At 39.7% G+C, this 25052-nt stretch overlaps 1 protein-coding gene across 1 annotated transcript in view; it reads right to left on the minus strand.

Moving 5' to 3' along the window:
- PREX1 (phosphatidylinositol-3,4,5-trisphosphate dependent Rac exchange factor 1) overlaps positions 1-25052 on the minus strand; it is a 165722-nt gene that overhangs the window by 12966 nt on the left and 127704 nt on the right. The window contains exons 15-28 of the mRNA XM_086474918.1: positions 22571-22643; positions 21557-21699; positions 16171-16263; positions 12765-12913; positions 11728-11813; positions 9861-9997; positions 9245-9416; positions 7741-7928; positions 6769-6930; positions 5999-6209; positions 4610-4871; positions 3370-3576; positions 868-956; positions 409-491 (exon numbers count right to left, since the gene is read on the minus strand). Coding sequence (XP_086331044.1) covers positions 409-491; positions 868-956; positions 3370-3576; positions 4610-4871; positions 5999-6209; positions 6769-6930; positions 7741-7928; positions 9245-9416; positions 9861-9997; positions 11728-11813; positions 12765-12913; positions 16171-16263; positions 21557-21699; positions 22571-22643 — 2055 coding nt within the window. The remainder of the gene's footprint in view (positions 1-408; positions 492-867; positions 957-3369; positions 3577-4609; positions 4872-5998; positions 6210-6768; positions 6931-7740; positions 7929-9244; positions 9417-9860; positions 9998-11727; positions 11814-12764; positions 12914-16170; positions 16264-21556; positions 21700-22570; positions 22644-25052) is intronic.

The following is a 25052-nucleotide window of genomic DNA, read 5'->3' on the forward strand; positions in this document are numbered from 1 at the left end:
CAATGACGATCTACGTGCTGATGAGATAAAAGATACTACAAACCAATTCTCATCTATAAAGACATCTGTTGGCTAAACTCACGAGGACTCTCCTGAGATCTGTAAATGTGTCCACAAGGTATTAGAATTTTGTTCACCCTTTCCTTTTTTTCATGAAAGCTCCCCCTTAATCTAATGTCTGAGATAAGGCAGGTCAACCTTGCTTAAATCACATAAGGCAACCTGAATGTTGTCAAAATTGATTCCTCAAATCATCCTATAATATACTTGCTTACACTGCAACCCAAAATCTTGACAGTTTGCCTTCCCTCAAAATATGATTTCATTAAACAATTTGATACTTCTGCTTGCTTTTATTGACACTGATAAAGAGAAAGCAATTCTGTGTAAGAGTAATGCTTTACATACCTGGTTAAAAAGATGTTCCAGACAGCCATGAAGTTTGTCTTGCTTGTCTAAAGGAATCCTCATATCGCTGGGAAGCTCATCTCCTAACAAAGGAAAGATGAAAAGCTTTTAACTGTCTTAAAAACACAATCTGTGATGAAGCCACAGATGACACAAGCACACTTTCACACTGGAGCAGGTGAAAAATGATTGCTGCTTTATCTCTAATTCACAGATCAAAATACTAATTATTTTTCACATAACTCAAATGTTCAATAACAAAAGAATCTTATCCCTGCCTAATGCCTCTTCCATTTTTCAAATTTACTGTGGTTCACTAGAAAAAGAAAAAAAATCTCTAAGTTCTTGTGATCAGTTTTGAAGATTAACCATGCAAGTGCTTATAGTCAGCAAAGACTTCCCAGCTCTACTAAGGCGTGTGGTGCAAGAAATACCCATGTAACCTCTGCACACACTCACCTGATCCCATCTCGTCACTGCCCAAGTAAGAGCTGTTACTCCGTACGCTGGTGTACGACAAAACTGAGTCCCGGTTACTGTTACATTCGCTAGAAAGAAAAGCAAAGAAGGTGATTGAAAAAACCCTGTCCTTACACCCAGTCTCTGATACACTATCACTCTGTTCTTGCTAACACTGCAATCCTCAAAACTGATTCTGTTACGCATATAGAAAAGAAAAACTAAGAAAAACTTGCAGAACAACCGTTACGCAAGGCCTCTGGGGCTGGCACTGTAAGAGCACATCTTTTCCATTTGTAGTGACCTCTCGATGCTTAATATACTCCCTGGATCCTATAAATAACAAAAACGCACTTCCCACCATGGACCTCATCTAGGTCGCATCACTAAACGTGCTCTATGAACATTGAGTAGGGGAGAAAATTAAAATCTACGAGATTGAATCTCCACTAAACTCGACATTTGTTACCAATTCTCAGGATACTACGGCATCCAAGTCCAGCATATACTGAAGGTGCAGCAGCACAGATATTGGAGATGGGAGAAGAAATTTAAGGAATCTATACCATCGGAGAATCGGGCACTGCAGATCCTAAAACTATCTCAGGAAGCAGAGGAGTCACTACAGTTGGCTTCACACCAATGTTGGCTCATGCACACCTGGAAAATTCTAGTATGCATCTCCTCTGTTGAAAGCTCACTTTGCACTAACTATAACTTAACAAAAGTAATAAAAAAGGCTATGGATCTCAGTCTGTCCCCCTCCAATTAAGTGACAGTGTTTTTAATGGTACAAGTGCAAAACAAAGCCTACAAAATTCTCCATATTGTCTCTTCCTCTGTTTTTATTTTGGACTGAGATGAGAGAATAATATAAGAGCAACTGAAAGAACCCTAATCATGGTTCTTGCCTGTCCTTTGTTAAACCTATTACCAAAGAAATCTATTTTTTCTGAAGAAGATTAATACTTATGGCAACTACTGTGCAGTACAAACCCCTATGAAATTTGAATTACACCTCCAAATGATCCCAGAGAAAGAAGCATGGCTAATGCAAACAAGATATTTTCTTATCAGTAATTTGCTTGTTTTTGTAGCTCCTCAGTAGTTTTTCAGATCAAAATACATTCTATTCCCCCTTGAGCAACTATTATCCGTAATATATGCTTAATTCTCTGCCTCTGCCTAATAAAGATAAGACAAGGATAATCTTTTGCATCTTACATTTATGTGTAGAACTTTGGAACAAGTGACAGACCCACAGAGACTGTTTTTGATGTCATTTTATTACCCAGAACAGATTAGCCTCAATTATAGAAACCATTTAAAATAAACAGTGTTCATAAATGGGAATCCTATTAGATGAAATGAAAGAAATACAGCACATTTCAATAAAAAAGCTTCAGAGCACATGTGCAGATTTAAATCTAGCACAATAAATAGATGCCACAGATCTCAACACTGGAAGTGTTGGTTCTGTTTCTTTACTGACTTTGTATTTGCTGTCCCTGGAGCCGTTCAATGTTCAACTGGGCAAGACCCTGAGCAACCAATCTTGTTGGACCTGTTCTGAGTGAGAGATTGGACCATGTGGGCTCCAGAGACCCCTTCCAACATCAACCGTTCTGGCTCTGTCATTTCCACAGTCCTGCATGAACATAACATATTACTACTTGTACCAGTACAAAACCAGCAGCAAGAAAAGAATCAGGCCTGTAGCGTGGAAGTTTCAAAGACTCATCATTCATTCCGGTTGCTGTAATCCTCCCAGCTCACTGTAAAGTGGCTTTACTCCTTCGTGTAGGCAAAGTCCTACGGCCATACTATAAATATAAAAATGGGCTATTAAGGATGTAAAATGGTCAGACACGACTGCAACCAGTTATTCCATTTCTTCTGAAGCTGAGTTTCCAAATGCTTCCTCATAGGAAAGAGAGATTTGGAGTGTGAGATTTCCTTTGGTGGGAAATATTCCTGGAGAAGTAGCAGTCAATCATGTCCCAAAACCAAGATTTTGAGTCACCTGAATAAACATTTGCATTTGTGGTTTCAAAGGCCCATTAAAAATAAAACACTCAATGTCCATTTCTGTTTCACAGTGTCTTAGATTTTTGGGAAAATTGTTTGTGGAACTGAATGGAAATATCCCCTTACAATAGCGGCTATTATAAGACCAAGCATTCTGCAAACTCTGCTGAGCTTCTGTAGTTTCCAGCTATAAGATATAGAAAGGGAAAGTCACACTAGACCTACTTAGTTAATTTTATTTAATTTTCTAGAAGTGTTAGTATTTTGGCATTGTTATACGGAAAGATTTTTTTTGCTCTGGATGTCCCCACGGTAATAAATGTAATGAAATAGCTACAGCTAGTGAATACTTTACTAAGTGAACACAGAATAATTGACTGACGGGAAAGTAACCTGCTTGTTGAATCCATACCTGGATTAGAACTTCAAAACATTGTATTAGTAAGGTAAAAGTGGCACAATCTTCAGACTAACCTGTAGGAGTCTCTGAAACTCATTGTGTCATGTCCAGAGTCTTCCTGGTCCTCCTCAGAAACTTTGAAACAGACCTTCTTGATTCCACCATGCTCAGCTTTGTCAGGATCACTCTCTTCTGTTCCCAGGGAAGGCGGAGACGTCTCCTCAGTAGATGGTGGCTCACAGGCACCACCTTCTGTAGGTTCTGTTATGGTGGACAAAAGTCTACAAAAGTAGAACATACAGCTCTCAGGGACTGGTGGGCAGTCTCACAAATGAGGTATAATGACTAAGGGCTGGAATGCAGCTATGTGAAAGCAAAAGCAACCTTGCCAGCATTTTACACAAACTACAGCTATGTCAAATTGTGAGCTCTGAAAGGGGTCATTGAAATTCATGAATATCAGTTCACAAAATGTCTTGTTTCCACAGGTACCCTGCCTACAAAAGGTATAGTTTAATCCACATAACCATGGTGGCCTGAAAGGGCTCTGGTTTTAATTTGCCAAAGTCCTTTCTCCATCTAAGGCGCTGGGTTTCTCCTCTGGGGCAGTGCCTCAGCTCGTGGGCTCTAACCAGCAGCTACCACCATTTCTTAAACATGTTTGAGCCAAGGCTCCACGTGGTTTCTGCTCACTTGAAGTTTTGGTGCACAATGGGCTGTTCTGTTTCGTTACTGGGATACCTGGAAGTGGCTGTGAGCGGCTTAGGGCATCTGATGGCTTCCTCCCACACAGATCACCCCTGCAGTCCCTGCTACAGAAACCCTGACAGTTACGCAATACGCAGACACGCTACTCAAATCCTTCATTACTACTACTAGGAGACCCATGGTAAGAAAGAGAAAAAGACAAAAAGAGGAAAAGAAAACACAGATGCCATAAAGAAAGCTGCCTGAAATCACAAGTTTTGCTTAGTCTGCCTTATGACACAAACTCTCAAGGGAATGTATGGAATTCCAAAACCGTTGTTGGCACCAAATAGATTTTTATATTGGAATATATAGTCAGCAAAACAGTGGCTGTTGAATTCAGGTAGACTTTTAGGAGCACAGGACAATATAGAATATATATATTGTGGATCTGCACAGGAGTAGGTTTGACACAACCAGCAAGGAGCTGTAGAGCACGTCCATGTGTGAACAGGGCAGCGTAAGAGCGTGACAGTTGGGGCGGGGAGGCACAATGTATTGTCTGAGGTTAATGCCTCCATTTTATCCCAACTGCTCTCTGCAGTGCATACAGGATTCTTTACTCACTTGTTTATCTGAATGACATATTGCTTCATTTCCTTCACTGCAACATCAAGTTTGTTAAAAAGGTGCACGTAGGAGTCCTGTATCTCCCGATCTTCCAGTTTCAACAGAAAACTGAGTCCCCTTTCTTCCTGAATTGTTCCTCCATTCTGCTGGCCAAAACTACCATCAAGATCTCCATCTTCTGGGGTCAGACATCTCCAAGATGGTGCAGCCATAGTGGCGATGCAATGTTGAGTATATGAGACTGGATTTAAGGTACCTACTAAACATTGAAGGGTCGGAGTTAGTATGGCTCTCATGACTTTCGCCACTCCATCCCAATAATGATAGCTTAGGATAGGAGGAAATTTAACTAGAAAAAATAAAATTTCACAGCATTATTTTATATAATTACAATATGTGACAAAACCACGCCAACTAGATGTTTTGAATTTGCTGCAGTCCAGAAACAGGTTAAATTATGAAAGTAAAGACACCAACTGTCTGTATATGTGTGGACAACATGTATAGTATCTAAACACATTTGTTGAAATCTTAGCGAATTCAGGTTCTCAGGAGTTGGTCTGTGTTGTTATTGCAGCTTTACAATTTACACACACACACACATATATATATAAAGAAATAGGATAATGTCGTTACAGAAGATAAATAACATTCCTTTTCGTTTAAAAATGCTGACAGTTTTCATACGGTACTTTGCTAACCACCTTAGCTCACACTAAAAATACTACGGAATTTTAATATCTTCAAGTGAGCAGGGCTTCTTTATCGAACTCATTTTAAATAGTCAGTGCCATTCTTCAGAAAATTGGTTAGTCAACTCTCCCCGTGTCTCTCTTCCAAGCATTCCTGCACTCTGACCTTCACAAGACAATGAATCAGAAGCATGTTAGGCGAGATGATGATGAAGAAATGCTATATAGCAGCTATTTATCAGAAAATAGATGCCCCTGACAGAGTAGAGACTTTCAGCTCCAATGCATAGAATTTCTTTCATAATGACAAAAAAAACCACCCAGTACTACAATCTGATTAACTCATCTTTCCTCTCTGAATGTAGCCTCTCTTCACAGCGCTGGCAGGACCATCAGCCCCCATTCACTTTTAGCCAGTAAGTCACCTCTACTAAGTGCAAAAAATACCCAATTATCATGAGATGACCACACTGCCTAGCTAGTAAAAACATTTGACCTGAAGCCTCTCTATGCTTAAAGGCATTACTACTTTATAACACAAGGAGGCTGTCATTTTACTATAAAATTTTAGGGAGGAAAAAAGGGTACCAGTAAGACCGTGTTTCTTTGGAACTTATTTTGACTTTGCTGAGCAGTGGAAAGACCCAACTTTTTATGCAGACAAAACCAGTACAATTCGAAAGTTAATTATCACCTTGTTCTGGATCAAGACCAATAATAGAGGGCTTTCGTCCAATGCGAATGCTGAACGACCTCCCTGCTGAGGTAGTGTTTTTGGGGTATGATACTTCCATGAGGTTAATATGGCAGTTGGTGGGGCAGAAATCCATGCTGTTGAGGGAATGTGGTTCCATGACAGCTTGTTTGAAGGCTGGGCTCACCTTTGTTTTCAATTCATCTGCAAACTGGGAAAAATAAAGCAAGCGTGTGCTACTTCACTTGCAAAAAATTATGATGTAATACAGACAATCCTTTTCTCTTCCTGCCTCCTATTCCAGAATCATATGAGTTCTGCTGCAGCTGGAATAACACATTAAAAAAAAAAAGCTCATAAAACAATAAATGAAAGCAATTAGCTATACCTTCTAGGACTCTCTTTTCAAACAGCTCAGGTAACTGCACAAAAAAGCACACATAGTTTGTTTGCACTACGATACACTGTACTTATGCTCACATTAAATCAGACACTGATCATTCTGTTGTCATGCTTATACACTGGTATGGTAGAAATGAACCTCTAATAATATTCTATAACTCACAGCTCTGACAAGCTGAAAGGAGCGATTTACAGATAAAGTCTTTTTTCCTCAAAACTTGCAATTTCAATAACTTGCAGAGCTTTTTTCATGTCTCTAGGACACCTACCTCTAAAGCAGTTTGGAAGCATTAATAACGCATACTAAGACTCAGTTATGACAACGAAGTATTGTCCTAAGACTTCACCAATAACTAGTAGTGTTGTACCTCTTGGTAGTTTGTGAGCCTTCTGCTAATGCTTTCCAGCTTAGTGTCACAGATTTGCCGGAATTCATACTGGGGCATGGTGGCCACAGCACTGCTTAGGGATATAAGTCTTTTGCAATTCCTTACGAAGTGATTGTCCTCTGCAGCAAAGGCCTCTAAAATCTAAACAAAAACACAGGATGTCAATGATACGAGACTTGAACATACAATTTTCTTCCATTAAGTGGCAAAGCCCCCATGCTGTCATGGTTGAATAAAGCTGCCTTCAGAACAAGTTGCCTTTCTTACTGCCTGAGAATCACTATCATGTCTAATCCCCAGAGCCATAAAACATTCCACAAAAATTTTTAGAATAATTGAAGTGGATCAAAATATCCACCGTGCACTGTCAAAGTTACCTTCTCTGGCATACTTTTACGGGACATAACAATAATGTTACTGGGATGTGACAGAAACATTTATTATTAGCTCATTATTGTCACAGATGACCAAAATACTAAATGCATTGCTGCTTTCCAATAGCAGCAGTTCTACTCGATTCCTTTAGTGACTCATCCAGCCTATCAGAGGGGAAAAAGTTGTTTGACTTTCTTCCAAGGTAAAACAAATTCTTGCCTGAAAAGATTAATCTTGAGTATCAGCAAAGAGTATGTTACCAGACAGATAAAAGCAAGAATTCCACATCTGAGAGCTCCCCTCCCTCTACCTCAACAGCTGAAATCCTGGAAGCATTTGCTGACATGCTCATACCAAACGAGCTATTACAGCTTGGTGCATTCTAATGAAGAAAACTCTGAGCGGGGTTGAGAAGAACATGGGCTACCGCATCCGAAGAGCCAAGCCAAGCCAAATGCCAATATAGGCATTTCTCTGGTGGCTTGGCTTGGCTCTTCGGATGCGGTAGCCCATGTTCTATATTTGGCTTGCCTGTTCTGCTTAGGAATGAAGCTGGCCCTGTATGTTTTCCCATACCTTTGCAGTGAGATTGAAGCAACCTTTTGGTTCCACAATTTTCTCCAGGACAAAAGATTTGATTCCTGCGCTGCTGACATATTCGTACACCACCCCATGCTCCAGGTGGATGTTATCCACAGTCAGGCTGATGAGAGGTGTTTCTTCACCAATGACCAGAGGAGAGCTGATGGTCTGTGGTGTCTGGGCTGGAACCAAAATAAGTCATTAGAGCTGTCTGGCAGCACACATGCATACGTGCATGCACAGGGCAAAGAAACCTGTTGAGAGGTATTATTATATGCACAGTCACAAAGACACAACCTTTGGCTCAAAGAGTCTCTGAACTACATGATGCTAGAGGCTGGGAGAATATTCTGAGGAAGACATTTGCTGTTGGCCACTACTGGAGACAGTGATAGAGGTTGGGAGAATCCACATGCTCCAATCCACATTCTGATGTTCTTCCATGCGTGCATGCACACATCCATGCACTTTTAGTGCACTTTTAGTTCTGTTCAGCATCCAGACACACAGACCCCAGCAGCAGCTTTCAAATGGAAGTGAAGTATGTTAATCTCAGAGTCTCGTTGTTTGTAATGACCCTCTGGAAGACTGCCACTTTTCTGACCAATTTTGGGAAAAGCTCCAGATACACTTTCTGTGCAGGTGTAAGACTGAGATGGCCGGGCAGGGGTGGGGTGAGGAGCTAACGTTTTTTTACACACGGCAATGCTATTGTCACCAGAGAACAGATTTAAGTTATAGTCAGATTGAGATTTGCTCACATGCCTCTATCAAGGCACTGCTCCAGCTGTTTCACTGTGGAGCCGCACTGTTTGGCCATTAGATTACCAGGCTCACCAGATCTTAGATGGGATCCACACAGATGTGCATCTGTTCCTGGAGAAGTTGCCAATGGCATTCAGAGAGGCCAGGCTCAGTCCTTTGGATTGAATCTGGCTTCAGTATCCTCCCCTAATATCTAGGTTTTCGAATAAGCTCTCAACATGAATGTAAAGCAGTGTTTTTTATGAGTTACATTTTTCCAAGTTGAAGGAAATACAGCCATACCTTTTGCTGACACAGTGGTAATATGCTCTGAAAACTTGCTCCAGATCGAAGTAATTTAAAATCTTAATCTTTAATCACAGAAAACATAGATTATTCTAGGTGGAGTTACTTGCAGACCTTCCCTCTCCAGTGGCTACTGCCCATAAATTCCTGGTTTGCAGGGGCTGCCAAATGATTCTAAAAATGCTGAGCCTTTTGTTCCAGAAATGGGCTCTCTTGTAAGGTCAGAGAGTCACAGAGGCATGATTTCTATGTGTATCTCAATTTTCTCTTCTCCTGAATAAACTGCAGCACAAGACTACTTCCTCTGTGAGACCTCATTCTATTACAAAGCTTTACGAAGACAAGAGATATTCTACAATAATAATTACACTTTACATTTCTACTGCAGTTTTCGGTCCTGAAGCCCCTGCATCATCCCTAGGTTTCCTTCCCCCATGAGAATCTCTACCTGATTCCTGTTGGCTATTTTGAAGGGGATCCAATTCTGCACCTCCTTCCAGTGAAGAGTCTTCTTTGCTGGAGCCAGGATGACTGCCATTCAGATATGTAGCAGATGCTGCTTGCTGAACTCTTTCCTCTTCAGCATCTTCATGTGTTCTGTACACCCACTGGTACAATCCCTTTCAAGAGACATCGGCTTCAGCTATGATCTCATTAAAAATGCTGAATCTCTATATGCTTGGACCACAGAGGTGAATCTAGCTATCAATCATCAAGCTTTTAAGTTGGTTGAAATACCCCCAGCCTTCCTCTGAACTTCAGAGGACGTAAAATCTAGATCAATATCTGGGTGAACTTCTAGTTTTAGCAATAGTTAATAATATTTAGTACTGTACACAGTGCATGAATTAGCATATGTATTATTTGTAGATGTTTTGCAACTATAGGCAACTGTAATCAGCTCCCTCAGTTAAACTAGGACCTTGGCATGGGGGTAAATCAGTCAAGAGAGACATGTATACACTGTTTTTCTGAACATTTAGTAAGCATAAAAGCACAGGAGAAGGGGAGGACAGGAGGAGGGCAGGAATATATGTACTTCCTTTGACGTTTTGTAATCATACCAGTGCTTCCTGTTGTCTGGTCCTGTAGGCTGTAAAGTGCTCCAGAACGTCCATGTAATTTCCATGTGTTGCATTATTCCCATTAACTTTCAAAATACACTGTCCTGGATGAAGACCTACAGCTGCAGCCTCAGAACCTGAAAAGTCAACAGGAGAGGAGTTAAGACAGTAAAGCTATCTGACTATGGAAGAAAAAATTGCGAAGTTTGCCAAAGGTTTCTGGATAAGAAGAGTATGAAGAAGAGCTAGTTGAATGCTGTCATGCTTTTGCTACTAAGTACTTATTCTGAGAGCTTTGTTGCATAAGGAAAACATCATGCATCCATCCTTCATATTTTCAGCAGTGCTGGGAAAAACAGACCTCCTAGATCTACATACATTCATGCTAGAAATTGAAATTCCTGTCTGAAATCATTAGGGATTATTATACGGCTCTTCTAGACTTATGATTACATTTGCTGAGGTCTTGCTTAAAATTCAACAGTTATATTTGTTTCAGCTTGTTGCACCTGAAAGATACAGAACACTTGTATGTTATGCAATTTGCCACGGTCTAAGAAAAAGACTATGATGTACTTACAACTAGAGTAAGTCTAGACTGCAATAACCGGCTTCACTGGATTTATTCCGGATTCACACGAACGAGACTCAGACCCCTAGCTAGCTCCTAGAAATCTACAGTTATGGTGATTCACTTTTTTAAGGCACCATCATTTAAAATTCATACAGTTTTATTCCAAATGCAATTTGTCTTTTGCTAGCAAAATCCTGGAAAAGGAAAATCTTTCTAGCTGGCATTTCCAGTTTGCACTCTTCAGATTGTTAAAAAGTGGCTACAGGTGCTGTCATGAAATAGCGCAGTAAGTGTGTCTCCCTGAGAACGCTGTTGCGTTCGGGCACTGCCTGCTGTCTGTATGCTAACTGCACATATCTGCATAGATGTATTTATTCTGAAGGAAGGAAGTGGTACATGTATTTTCTGCATCTGCTGAAAATAAAGGTTAGAGCTGCGCTTTATTTGTAGCTCAGTTCACATTTCAGTTACAGAAGTAGTAAATATCTCTGTCAAACTGTGTTTTCTCCTTTTAAAAAGACGAAGGAAACCTGTTCGTCTCTGTCTTATATCGGTAATTCACAGCAGCATAAGCCAACGTAAAAGGAGAAGTAGTCTTCACATCTTATATCATACTCTGTCAAGCCCATTAGGAAATGTGATCTGCCTACCAACAGTGATCCAAACTGGCTGACCACAGGCAAAAATATTGAGGAAGCAACAGGCAGCATTACACCTTCACTTTTTCTCAGCCACCTGAGTTTTAAATTTTTATTCCCTGTGGCTGTAAAGCTGTATGTTAGTAGTCTTAGAAGAAATAAGATTAGGTTCACTAGGCAAGCACATTTCTAGCTTGCAAGAGCTCAAGTGCTAATGCTTTCTCAAGTCTTTCCACAGTACGGTGGATTGCAGTATCACCAAGTTTCTCCTACTCTAGAACTAAGTTATTCCTTGTCTTGTGTTGATGGGATTAGTGACCCAACACTCCAGTTCATAATACGATACCATTTTCTTAGACTGTATTTAAATTATAAGCACTTTGAGGCAGGAACTATCTCATTCTATGGTTTCATATATGAATTCAATCCTTCTCTATGACAGAGGTTCCTAGTCATTATGGCCATTAAAGCTGTCAGAACTTGTTAGAACAAGTTTGACAATGAACCCGGCATCTGTCTTGATTTTTATGCATATACACACACTCACACACACTTTATATACACACACACATATGCATATACATATATATATATATATATATACACACACTAAGTTGTACTCTAAGCTGAACTGTACCACAGCCTTTCTACTTACCTCTTCCTACTGCATGAACATATGGTGGTGCTGCTCCCCGTATCTGAAAGCAAAGTGCTTCAGGACAATCTGGGATTTTAATAATCCTGCAGGTAAATCAAGGAGACAAGGAAGCAGTATTTTAAGTTAGGCAGCCAGAGATCTGGGCAGTTCTAACAGCATCTTTTCCTGGCATTCACAACCGCCGTTTCGATTACAGGAAGCACCCACACAGTTTACAAATAAATAATGAATAAATAGACCTGAAGAAATAATCCAATTCATCTTCATCCTCCAAGGCAGGTGGGAGATTCTCTTTGTTAATTAAAATTTGGCACTTCTAAATTTATTACATCTTTAAATGAACAACACAGGACAGAAACTTTATATGGTATTTATATTCACTTCCATCTCTAGCCAAACTTCATTGCAGCTGTGCTGACTTACGCCAGCTGAGGATCTTTTCCATTAAAAAAAAACCCAAACAAAACAAAACACAAAACAAAAAACCAAAAACAACCGACTGAACAAGACGTCCTGGACTCGAATTCAGCATCAAGTGCTCATTGAGACGTTCAATTCTATGGCAAATTCTGGGATTATAGAATCTAATAATGCACAAGACATTAACAGGGTCAAGCCTCGTTATAAGATACAATAATGGACTAAAAAACTGTACAGTCTGATATTGTTAGTTATCCAAAAATAAGACAAGCTTTAACGGGGTGGAAATTGCTTTCCCTTGCACATATATTAGAATCTGAGAAGCTTCACACCTAAGAATGACAATCCCTATGATTCAGTACTCACCGTGCACAGGGAAGCCAAAAGTTAATTGCAGTATAAAGAGAATATATCCTAACCTGTTCTAGAAGCACAAAGCTCATCACTAAAACAACCTGTCACTCTTGTATCTTTCATTTACGTAATTTGTTTTCCTATTGAACAGCTTCTGCATAGCAAAGCATTTACACAGTTTCCATCACAAACTGTAGAAGAAATATTTAGTAATTGGCATTTCTAGCTAATCTTCTCTGTCTGCCCATCTTGGCACTTACTCTTTTGATTTGGTGGCTACCAAAAGCCTAAGCGGCCTTCGTGAGGAGAAGGACTGATTTAAGATGGCTTCCACTTCTGAAAACGGGCGTAGGAATATTAAGTCCTCATTGATGGAATAGATTTTTCTTCCTGTCTGCAGGCCAGCCATCTGCAAATGAAAGAAACACCACAGAAAACTTTGGATCATTGGCAGCAAGTTCAGGCTCCAGGGTTCATCTGTTCTCTACTTACAGACGTTCCCAGGATTATTGTCACATGGAATACTGTACATACAGTGTTCGTTCATCATATCATTTGTCAGTCACCCTTAAATTTGTCTGCATTTACAGAAAGCAAAAGAGATTTCACCAATATCTGTATAAACATGCCACTCCAGAGTTATACCTTACTTTGCAACGGAGATATCTTTGTACTTTTCTGCTACTGTTTTTTAAGTGGGGACTAATAAAAAAGGAGACTATTAAAAAAAAGCAGGAGGGCATAACTAAAAAATAGGGGACTATAATAGATCGGCTGTGACACCCAGTGAGATAGGGAAGCGTGATTTCCCACAATTTACAGCTGAAGCACGGGCAGCCAAGAATACAGTTTTCAACCATTAGTCACACAAAACCAATCTTTACCTAGTCACTCAGTAGATGTGATCTGTTTTTAAGTGGTGGTAAAAACTTGTCTCTGCTTTAAGTGAAGTACTGGCTCCTCATCAGTCCAAAAAGCCACGAGATTTTAATCTTAATTCCTAGCTTTTGCACTTATCTTTAGTTATTTAGCAATGGTCACACAGAAAGTCAGAGACAGATCCGATGACAGAATCAAGATCCCCTGTTCTGCCCACTGGACAATAACCCTAGACATACCTCTTGATGATGACAACTCAATGCAGTTGTCTGGATCCAGGCCACTTTTTTTTCCCAAATGCCAGCAGCTTGCTATTTACTATTCATCTGCATGGCCACTGGCCAACTGGCTGCTTGTTGAACACGCTGTGTTCAAACACTAGACATCTGCTTGTCAGTTGGCTGTTCAGAGTAAGACAGCAACCATACCTCCCAAAAGGATCATTCTTTTCACTGTTGCTTCCTTCTGATACAGTACCATTCATAAACCAGCTCCATTATTAAAACCTATGGGAATAAGCCCAGCCACAATTAACCTGCAAGTGAGCTGGCTTAGAAAGGAAGGCAAGATACAAATTGAGAAGACACTGACTTTCTGAATGTCTTTCTGAAGACACGTGAACTTGGGATAGGCATGGGACGTGCCACAGTCCACATGAACCAACCACTGCTACATGATTTTTTGTGACTCTCCGTCTAGGCGAGCTGAGCAAGTGTTAATAGTCACAGGCAGCTGGTGCCAGGAGCATGGGGGGACAATTCCCATAGGTGAGAGTCCTGGGCTGAGAGCCGCTCGTCATTCAGGATCAGGAGAGAAAGTGCGTGGGTAGTGCCCACTACGGCACTATTCTATCTAAGGGCCAAAACTGAGAAGCTGAACACACATGTCAGGCAAAGAGTTCCCAAACTGTAGTTCAAGTACCCTATCAGTACAGGAATTTGATGTCCCAGCAATTCTTCTCAACTTTTAAACACACTTTGGTAACTGCTTCTGGCATAGGCAAATCTAACAGCTCACAAAGCAGTTTCTGAAAAATTTTGAGAAGAAAAAAGACACTGAGAACAATGCTTGGCAACTCTGATTTTGAATAAAAACCCCAAAGACCCTTGCTGCACATACATGAAGCTCAATGCTGTGTGCTGCCACAACCTCTGCATGAGAATTTTGTTCCAGGTACACTAGAAAAAAAGAGATCACAATCCCAAACTCAAACAGAATGTGTTAATCTTGAATAAATTTATGCAAGTAATAGATTTGTTCCCACTTAATTGGTGAGCCTGGAACCTTATTCTGGCCTGAAGTCTGACAATCCTAATGAATGCAATGCACTGTGAAGCAAAGTTTCATGTCTTAATTTTTGTCCCTAAAGAGTGTGACAGCAGGCATAAGGTCTCTAAATGGTCTACAGCTGCTAAGCCACACAGAACTACCTGTTGGGTATCTTTCTAGTATCACATAGCAATTAAAAAAGCCCAAGAATTTAATGAAATGCATTACTGTTGGACCTTAGGTCTTTCCAGAATGAGCTGACAGCCCTCTGGTTCAGAGAGACACAGATTTAGTTCTTTTCTGAAGCAATATTTTAAGATCAAGTTGAAAAGACCGGCTCAGAGTCACAGACAGTTTGTCTTGGAAGATCAAGAAAAAGATTCCTTACAAAATTGTGTGCTTCTGTTGTCTTAAATCACAACAGATTTGCAGGATATTCCACCACAGGCATCCAGCCAAAGAAAGAGTAGAAGGATTATCTGTTGAGCAATGGTTTATAGCAGAAGTTTAGATTAATAAATTTTTGGCCAACCTATGTTGATTTTGAGCATGAAGTAGAGCATAGGATTGGTTTCTTTGGTGACTATAAAACAAACAAAAATCAGGAATACTGAAATAACTTAATTCTAATATTAAACTTCTGTTCAAAATATCTTCCCATTTGACTTTCTCAACTTGCTAAAACCAGTCTGTCCACTTCAGCTGTTTGCACTGGGGAAGTCATCCAGGAGTTATTTGTGGTATCTGTAGCCTAAAGCAGTGACCAACAAATTAATGTGCACATTAAAAAATTCTGTAATGCTTTTCCTGGACTTTTAATTAGAAGCACTGTCTGTGTGCTGACACAATTTTCCGTGAAACCCTCAACAAGTCATTTAGTCCTCTCCTACCTTAGGCGCTAAAAGGCACCTAAATAGCTTTTTAAAAATTAATGTCCAGTCTGTCTGTACCCTATTTTCGGACATGGAGGATCACATTGTGTTATCCACTCAAGGTTTTTGTATGGATTAACAAATGGTTACGAAATACTCAGATCCTATGACATTTGGGCTATCTACATGCCTCAAAGCAAAGCAAATATATTCTGTAGAGCTCTTAAAAATACCAGAGAGAGAAATGAGTGCATGCCTTTTAAGGAAAAAATACAAATCTAAAAATATGGCTTTCAATCAAATAAACCTGTTTCTCATTGAACATCTTTGCTATCCCAAAGCAATGTTACTTTCCTTCCCTCCCTCAAATTCAAGTTGCTAATGAACTTGAGGTATGCTATCATCACACAGATGCTGCTGCTGTCCTATCACTTACCAAAATATTTAATAAGTCACCCAAAGATGCCAAAACACTTGGCAATTTACAGAAACAGTTTATTACCACAGGAATTGTAGAAGATAGGCAATTTTCTATTAGCTGCCTTTAAAATGAATCAGACTTTAAAAGGATGGTTTTGTACCTTTGCAAAGCACCGAAATATTCTTAGGTACCAAAACCAAAATATTTATGAATGTCAGGTCCTACCTCTGCAGATGACCCTCGTCGAACTGACTTCACCACTATTGCTTTGTTCTTTTCTTCTATGTCAAATCCATAGTCATCCTCTTCTGGCAAAATCTTAAAAAGAGCACAAGGTAATGCTTCATAAATATGGAGTTAGCCGAAAAGCTGAAGGATGGAGATGAGAAATTGGGCTTTTCATTGCAAACCACAGTTGACATAGAATTGTATATCTTAAGGCTGAAAGTGACTACTAGGTCATTTGATCTGATCTCCTGCATAACATAAGCCATAAAATCTAATCTAGTTATTTCTGCATTGATCTCTCACTATACTAAAGCAGAATTTCCAGAGAGTTACCCAGTTATGATCTGCAGTCTTTAAGAAATGAAGAATCTATTCCTGCCCTTGAGAGTTTGTTCCAACGGTTAATCAACTATATCCCACATATCCAATAATGAACAATCTAGGAGTCCTTCTTAGCTATCCATTTCAGATAAATTTGGGATCTCAGGCTTGTTTGTTATAGATAATACTACACATCACATAAATCCACATCATTATAGTCATTCTGCTGGCTAAAATTCCAGATGACCAGTGAGAGAACAATTTCTGACATCTATAGGTCCTTCCTCTAAAGAACAGGCACGTAAGGTTTGTGTTAGGGAAAAAAATACAAGACTTACGAAAAGCACTACAGGTAACATTCAACATGCCTTACTTGGAGAAGGCTATTATTCATCCTTTATAAGGTAGTAATACCTTGCAATTCCACAGCTGAACACTATTCATCCCTAAGGAGTCCAAAGCAATCAACTAACTTGCCATCTACAAGAATTATTTCTGTGCCCCTGAAATCCAATCAGTTTTTTGAACGTGAGGCAGCAGCTGTTTAATCTTGAAAGACAACCATGTTAAAAAATGTGACTATATGAGAAATAAGCATGTTTAATCAAAACCAGAGGGCAAATGTAACCGGAACATATTCAAAGAGAATTTTGGCGGGGGTGGGTGGGAGCGGGGAGATGAAAAGCTATGCAAAGAATGGTCTGTTACACCTGTATCGTGCAGAAGCAGGAACTCTCAGCCTAAACTCTTGGGGACACCAGCAGGAGAAGAGGCAGCATAGGCAGATCAACCACCATTTTCTTGAAGTACTTCACATCCTTCTCTCACAGCCTTCCCTACAGCTCTCCAGCATAAACTCTTCTCTGTTGAACACACTTGAACAGTCCGACTTGTTAAGAATTTCTTAAGGAGCAGTGACTTATCAAATAATGTCAAGTCTGAATGCTTCACGAAACTGGTGAGGTTTCTGTGGCCCTCAGCAGCATTCATTTGAAGAGAGCTATGTCCCTGTCACCTCATCTCCCAGGTTGTTCCAGTCTCCCCAGCCTTTCAAAAGTCCACAGCTCTGGGTCACTAAAACAAAATTTGAAAAGACAAAGTTTCCTTCCAGCGAGAGGCTCCAGAATCTAAGACAGCCCTACTGCTATTATCCTTAAAGGTATGTTTTGCCACATAAGCAAAATAGGCTTAATATATACAAAATAATTCAAAGCATCTTCTAATTTATGAGCTTTGAAATTGAGCACTGGAACTGAACATTTCATTCGGAACAGTGAAAGATTTACAGCCTAAAGTTTTTCACTTTGGTGTTCACTGTAATTTTTAGTACCCAAATCCCCTCAAAGCCCTTATCTGGCCACATACACCTGGATGACTGATGCCTGTTGTTATTGACCTGCCAGCCTGTCTCCTTGGGAGATCAGAAATCCCTAGAGGATGGGCTTTTCCTAGTGGCTCTCTTCCTAGAGGTGTTTTAAATCAATTATTTGAATTCTCAAGCTACAATAGACTGTGGAACACTAGTATAACGAAGAACAAAGGGAAATCTCTTTTTTGCTCGCTCTCCCATGAAATTTTGTGGAGTTAGGTTGTTTTATATTAGCACAACACACAAAAATGATTCTCCTGGAATGATTAAAGATGGAAGAGATTTTTATTCAGAACCAAGTATGGCTTTATTCGAGTAATACAAATTACTGTCATTTATTCATGATTAGAATAGGAGAAATGCATTCTATACTTTCAGAAGAATTTTAAGGTGAATGCTATGTTTATTGGATTAGCTGGTTTAAAATGGAAAAGACGTGAACTCAAATGATACTACTACCTGTTCTCTAAAAACTTTGTATCTGAAGTGCTGAATTATAAGGACGTGTTCATTTTCAAAGCTGATTCTAGATCCAACACCAGTAGCAAAGCCCTATGAATAAATGAGATTTAGCATCCTAATTTTCAGATGGTAAACTGAGGCATAGAGTGACTTAAGGTCTTGCTTAGGCCACATAGTGAGTTCATGTGAGAAGTTAAATTAAAACCCAGGTAACCATGACTTCTGTGCTCAAACCATCGGATTTCATCATATACGCTACAGTACTCAGACCCCTGCATGAGTTGAATTCCAGGACATGTCACAGTCCTGGCTGTAAACTGCAGTAGGACATGACAACTAGTCTCTCCTGCAACTGCTGCAACACCCTACTGAGAATAAGGAATAACGGATACCCTGGAGGAATGTAGGAGATATCACAGGTCTGGAAAGTTGATGAGATTTAGATTTACAGTCCAGATCTCCAATCCAGCACAACAGTTTTGAGAACACTATATAAAACCCACACATCTTTAGAAATCACTGGAAATGCTTTTCTTTTGAGATCAGATAAGTCATACACTAAAGTCTTCTGGGGACTCCAGCATTGTGTGTGCATTAAACCTCTCAGGCAACTTTGATGGAGGCCCATCTCTACAGGCAACTATCCTTGTCTCATATTCAGCTCCAAGCTACCAGCATTAATTTGGGCTGTGGTTGGTTTGGGCTAACAAGTAGAGGTGCTGATCACAATTTAACAGCACACTGCAGTAACCAAGGTCACAATGCTTGGAGTCAAACCAAAATCCAAATTCTCTTCAACTATGCAAAGAATGTTGTATATTTTTTCAGTTTGTCAAGATTTATGTTCTTCAATGAGAAACAATTGCACAAATAAATGAGTACTAAATTTTGTTTGAAGTGTATTTTTTGAGAGAGAAAGCACTTTTTTCCTTGGCATTTCTAATGACATATTTGTCAAAGCTTCTGTTGTTTTCTGTTTTCAAGCGCAAGCTTTTCTATGATAGAGCAAACTTAGATGAAGGGGGTGGGGGAAGCTCTCCATTAAACAGCTATGATTTCATGGCAGTAGGAAAGCATGTTTCAAAAGCCAGTGCTGAGGAAATTCCATTAAACTTCCCATGGCGGGACTGGAGGATGGGAGGGATCAACACCCTATCATGATCGTAAAGAGGCAAGCAGTGATGTTCCACAGACAGCAAAGCCTCAGGATTCCAGCTGCTCATAATTGCTGAACACAGAGTAAAATAGAAGTCAGGCACAAATTTTCTTTGTGGATAAGAGTAATGCATTTACTGTACTGCTATTTGTGGGGTCGTCTTTGCAAACGTTCAGGTGACTGCTAATTTATTTGCGAAAATGAGGGCAACTCCTAACTTTAGTGTGACTACTACTCATTTGACAAAACTCTGTGCCCTCTAAGTAGGCGATTTCTTACTCAGCATGTGCTGTTCATTTCAGATCGTTCACTTTTTGAGATGGGACTGTATTTTGTCAGAGGCTGACTGACACACTTCAGAACTACAATAATAGTAACATTAATATTATTCCTGTTGCAAATATTTCAATTACCAAATTATAGAGTGACTGGAAGGACAAATTAGGGATTACAATTAACCATTAGTAAATAGTCCATGTGCAAGGTCTGCTTGTTCGCTCTGTCTCTTTAGTGAACACTAATAAATGATTATTACATTAACAGCAAACAGGATCAAGGAACTTTAAATCCCTCATTTCACAGCTAACATATTACTGTTGAGTTTTAGCACTTTAGCAGAAGTGCCTTGAACCGACAGAAAAAAGTGAAAGAGACTTACTGTTTCCTCAAACTGTCTTGTCTTCATAAGTTGGAAAATCAAAAATACCTGAACAATGGCAGTTCCCACCAACCTACATGAAACTGATCTCCCGAGTGCTTTGCGAATCACAATTTAAAAAACCCACTAAGTGTATCACCTTTTAACTGCTCCCCTTTGCCCCACAACTCTCCTTGAGGATAATCCTATTAACCTGACACTCCAGTCTCTGGCACTGGGTGCACAGAGGAGTAATTCTGAGGGACCATGGTGCTTTAAATATTACTTCTGGCCATCAAGACAAACACAGTTTGGTCTCCTGGGAGACAAGACAACAGTGAGACAGTGAAGTTTCTGTGAACCACAGGAAAAATCTTCCCATATAATGGACATCTGGATCTTTTCCAGCAATTCTGCTTTTGTAGTTTCTGACCCCAATTTTTATCCTGCTCCTGCATTCTGCCAGTGTTCAAAGGGAGAAAAAGGTGGGCCTGGAGACACCGGCGGTAAACAAGGATCTGAGAACAAAGAGTTTGCACCAATCCGACTACCAACAAGTCCAAACAGCGTTAGAATAATCCCAGTGCAGTGGGGACTGTGATGGCATTTAGTGAGGTGGGAATCTGGAGATAACAGTAATGTTGCAAAAGTATGAACGTAAGGATCAGTATTTTTTGGAAAATCATTTCCATAAACAAAGTAAAGCTGATACTTGATCCAGTAATGCACGGCATACCCATATCACTTAGACAACGACGTCCTGAAATATCTGTGTTCTTAACAGTCTTTTAACTTGCATCTGAATCTACCTCACATTAAGTGTGTTTAAACTGTGTTTAAACTTGACAGCAGACCTCTCCCAAGACAGCAGTGCCCATTAATTTCTCCTCCACCACACCAACACTGTTTTGCCCGCTCAGGAAACTCAAGAAACATATGGTGCCTAAGACAAGACATCCAGCTCCCAGCTCACTTCCAGACTCTCTCGATGGCTTCAAAGGAATAGAAAGGGGTTGGGCTGTGAACTGGATGAAACTGTCATATCTTTTGAGTCTCTTCTTTTCTTGAGACCTATCAGAAAGAGGCAGGAGCTTACATGCATTTGCATATATGTATGTGAGCTGTAAATCCAAAGCTCCCAGGTAGTGCAGTAGGATCGTCACATGCTAGAGAAGGGAGCCTGCAACTTACGGATTTCCCTTGCTACTAGAATAAGCTGTGCAGTCTGCACAGCTAGACAAGTCAGAGCTGCAGAAGTTGGAACTCTACAGCAAAGTAGCTCAAGAATTAGTATTTACGCAGTGAAGAGAAGTCTAACTATAGGTGCAATTCCCCATTTTAAACCTACTCTATCATAGTTTTCCTTCTTATTCTTCTCTAGTAGAAAGCAATACCGGTTTCACAGAAAAGGCAAGGTTTACATTAAGGTGTTTCTTACCAAAAGACTCTTTCCTAGGATGTTTTCCACAAGCTTGAAGTCATTACGTAATTGTTTGCTCTTGGAACTGGTGCCTTCCATCTCTTCATCAGCATAAAAGCGGAAATATAAGGATTCATCCTTAAATTCACTTTTCTCCAGGACTGGAAATAATGATATGAAAATATATGAAATACATGCACACATTCACACAGAGAAAGAAAGCGAGAAACAAAAGAGAAAGTTAAAGGAAATCCTAAATATTTTCCCAGTCTTTACAGAACAAAGACCAGATGCATACCTACCAGTCAGCTATTCAGCTCTATATTTTTAAGCTATTACTGTTTTTAGGCATATACTTTTCTTCACAGTGCATAGTAGCTCATGATACCATGACACAATAATCTGCTCTCAAAAACACTATTCAAAATATGGAAAGAAAATGTTATTTATGACTAAAACTGGATATTTCATTGGACAAACTGCTTTACTCTTAAAACTTTGTATGTGGTATTTGATACCGATACCAATGGGTTATTTAGTTTCTCAGTTTACCAGCAGCAGCATCACTGAGGATGAATGATGTCTAACTTGGCAATTTGGCACTTCAGATTTGGGAGCTTCAGAGATTCTGCACTGAGGACTATGCTTGTTGTCCAAATGGCAAGAACTGGGCAATTTTAACCTTGTACCTGACATTTCTTGGTGATATTTCAGGACAGTACTTGGCTTGTGCACTGGTCTGATGGCTCTGGAAGAGACGCAGTAAAAACCATGCCCCTTCTAGCTTATCTAATTACATCAGGCCTCATCATAACTATTAGCAAGGGGATTCACTTGGAAAGGTACTAGGCTTACACATTTTGTGTACACTCGAAGACTGCTTTTTAGAAGGACCTGCTGGGATGCCTGCAATTGTGTACATGTCAGCATGTATGGCACAGCCTACAGAAAAGGGATTTTCAGACAGTCAGCTAATCTGACTGAAGTAAGAGCTCCTTTAATTGGCTGTGGGAAGTAATATTGATGCATTACCATGATGCATGAAGCCGTTATTGCAGAGTCCAACACCCAGTGCGACAGCTTCCTCCCGAGTCTGACAGTCTCCCTAGAAACAAGAGGATAAATATGACTTCCTAAGCTAAATTATTCCCCTTTGCCACTGCATAGCTTGTGGCTTAAACTAGCAGGATGCTCTTTGTAGGGAACAACAGCAAGAAATTAAAATAGCTACCCTGTTGCCCAAATCCCATTCATTCCTATATAAAGCATCTCTTGCCTCCTACAGGAACTAGGAGGACAAAGACCAGGATTCTGGAAATTAGTTGTTTAACCCACAAAAGGACATAATATTATCTCAATGTAAAGACTTTTTATTGCAATGTTAGCGTCAGACTTTAGGCCTCATTAGCCACAGACAATAAAACTCATTCTTAGAGAGAGAAGTTGAGAGATCTTATCTTCGTTCAACCAAAGCAAGAAAAACCTGCGTAAATCCAGTGTATGTGAACTCCAAAGGTCAGACTGGTTAAGACTGCAGTGACGTTCTTTTTCACATAGCAGACCTACAAACAAAGGCTTCTCACTACCTGAAGCCTTGAGTGTAGTATTTCAACATAGGTACCAAAGGTGACTTGCAAATTTACAAATTTACCTGAAATGACAGCATTAAGTTTTGCATCTGCAATTCCGTTAAATACAAGAAATGCCTACTTTTCTCTACATATCTGCTAATCTGCAGCCACAAGTAAAGACTTGACAAACATGCTGGTTGTACTTTTTAGGCAGGCATACAAGTTCTAAATAGGGCTGGTAAAAATCAGCAGGCACTATTGGTCTCACTCAGATGAAAAACACTGTTAATGCTGGTCACTTGATGCAAAATTACCTGCTTCCCAGTCCCCAAATGGGCACAAGAGAACCTAGGATCTGCTGTCTCACTAGCAACAGTCATCTCATTCCAGCAGGTTGAAGACCTGCTGCTTTAGCAGAGGAGCAATTTCAGCATCTTACTTTCAGTCAGTCCTACTAAATTAGAAGCTATATCCTACACAAGTATCACACCTTTTTTCCTCTCCATCTGGAGAACTAGATATCCTGAAGCTCTAGCAGCAACTGCAAAGTAGCATACTGACTTTGTTTTAAGCAAACCAGCTTGCAGACCAAGAGCCCTCTGATCTTAGCAGAACATCAGTCCTACTTCAAGTCCTACTAAGGAGAGCAGTAGCTATTTGCCAGGCAAATATTGGCAAATAACATCGCTATGGTGTAAAGATACTATTTAAAAACAGGATAAAACAGGATCAGGTCTTGCCAATCAGCAGCACTGCTGGTTCTTGTTGAAGAGACTTTCTGAGAGAGAAAAAAAAAAAAAGGCATGACATTTCCAAATTAAGAACTAAATACTGTTCTCTTGGTAGGAAAAAGACTAAGGAGGAACTGGAGGAACTGCTTGATCACGTAATCACACAAGGAAAGCCAAGAAAAGGGCTTTAATACACCTGAAGTTTAACTTTTACTATAAACTAATCTCACGTCTTCATAAGTCGTTCCTCATTTTCCACCCTGTCATGTGACAATTCTCAACGCTCACTTTGTGCTACTTTATGGGATAAATAGGTAGTTTATTTTACAGAAGCTGGGACTTAAAAATCTAATTTATTCTTTGAACTGTAAATAAACTGGAGGAGAAATGTCTTCTAATGTTACTCTCTTAACCTTTAGTAATCCATTTTTGGTTTAGGCAACAAAATCTTTGGGTAGGAAGGCTCTAAAGCAGACAGGCTACTCCTGATGATGTTAATTTGGCCTCAAAACATTCCCCTAGCAAAACAGCACTCTAATTATAAAATATAACTTAAAATCGATCATTTCAGCTCACCTGTAAATACTTCTAATTGTTATGTAGCAATTTGTCCAAATACAATGAAAGCAGTAACAAAAATCTTAAGAAAAAATAACCACTTAAAATCAACAGTCTCGACAGAATGTGTCTCTCATAACTTTGTCATACAGATATTGGTTATGAAACTAGTTTTGACAAGATAATTTAGGTTTATTCAAGCACAATCACTGAATTTGAGTCGGCAGAATTACGGAAACAGTTTACAGTCAGTACCATAGTGAAGAATCATGTCCAGAGCACACTACTATTATTACTATTACTACTGCCACCATTACAATAAGTATTATTACCTAGTTCTGGTAATGATATGATGCCTAAAGCCCTAATCATGGTTCATGGCTGATTGTTGAGATGCGTAAGCCCAGGAATTAAGATGGTCTTTGACCTAGATTGTTTACAACCCACGTGCAGGAGAGAAGAAAGCAGATGAACACAGATAAGTTAAGAACAACCACCAAACCACTTTAAAATATTTTGTTGATATCATGGAAAAGGAGAGTTTTAAGATTACAAAGTGCTCCTTCCAAGTGGGGAGGAAGCCTAAGGTAATGCAATGAACAGAGGTGCAATAGAAAGAAGGAATGGATGGATGGATGGATGGACGGATGGATG

This window comes from Leptosomus discolor, chromosome 17, assembly GCF_034619465.1.
Source record: "Leptosomus discolor isolate bLepDis1 chromosome 17, bLepDis1.hap2, whole genome shotgun sequence".
NCBI classification, from domain to species: Eukaryota; Metazoa; Chordata; class Aves; order Leptosomiformes; family Leptosomidae; genus Leptosomus; species Leptosomus discolor.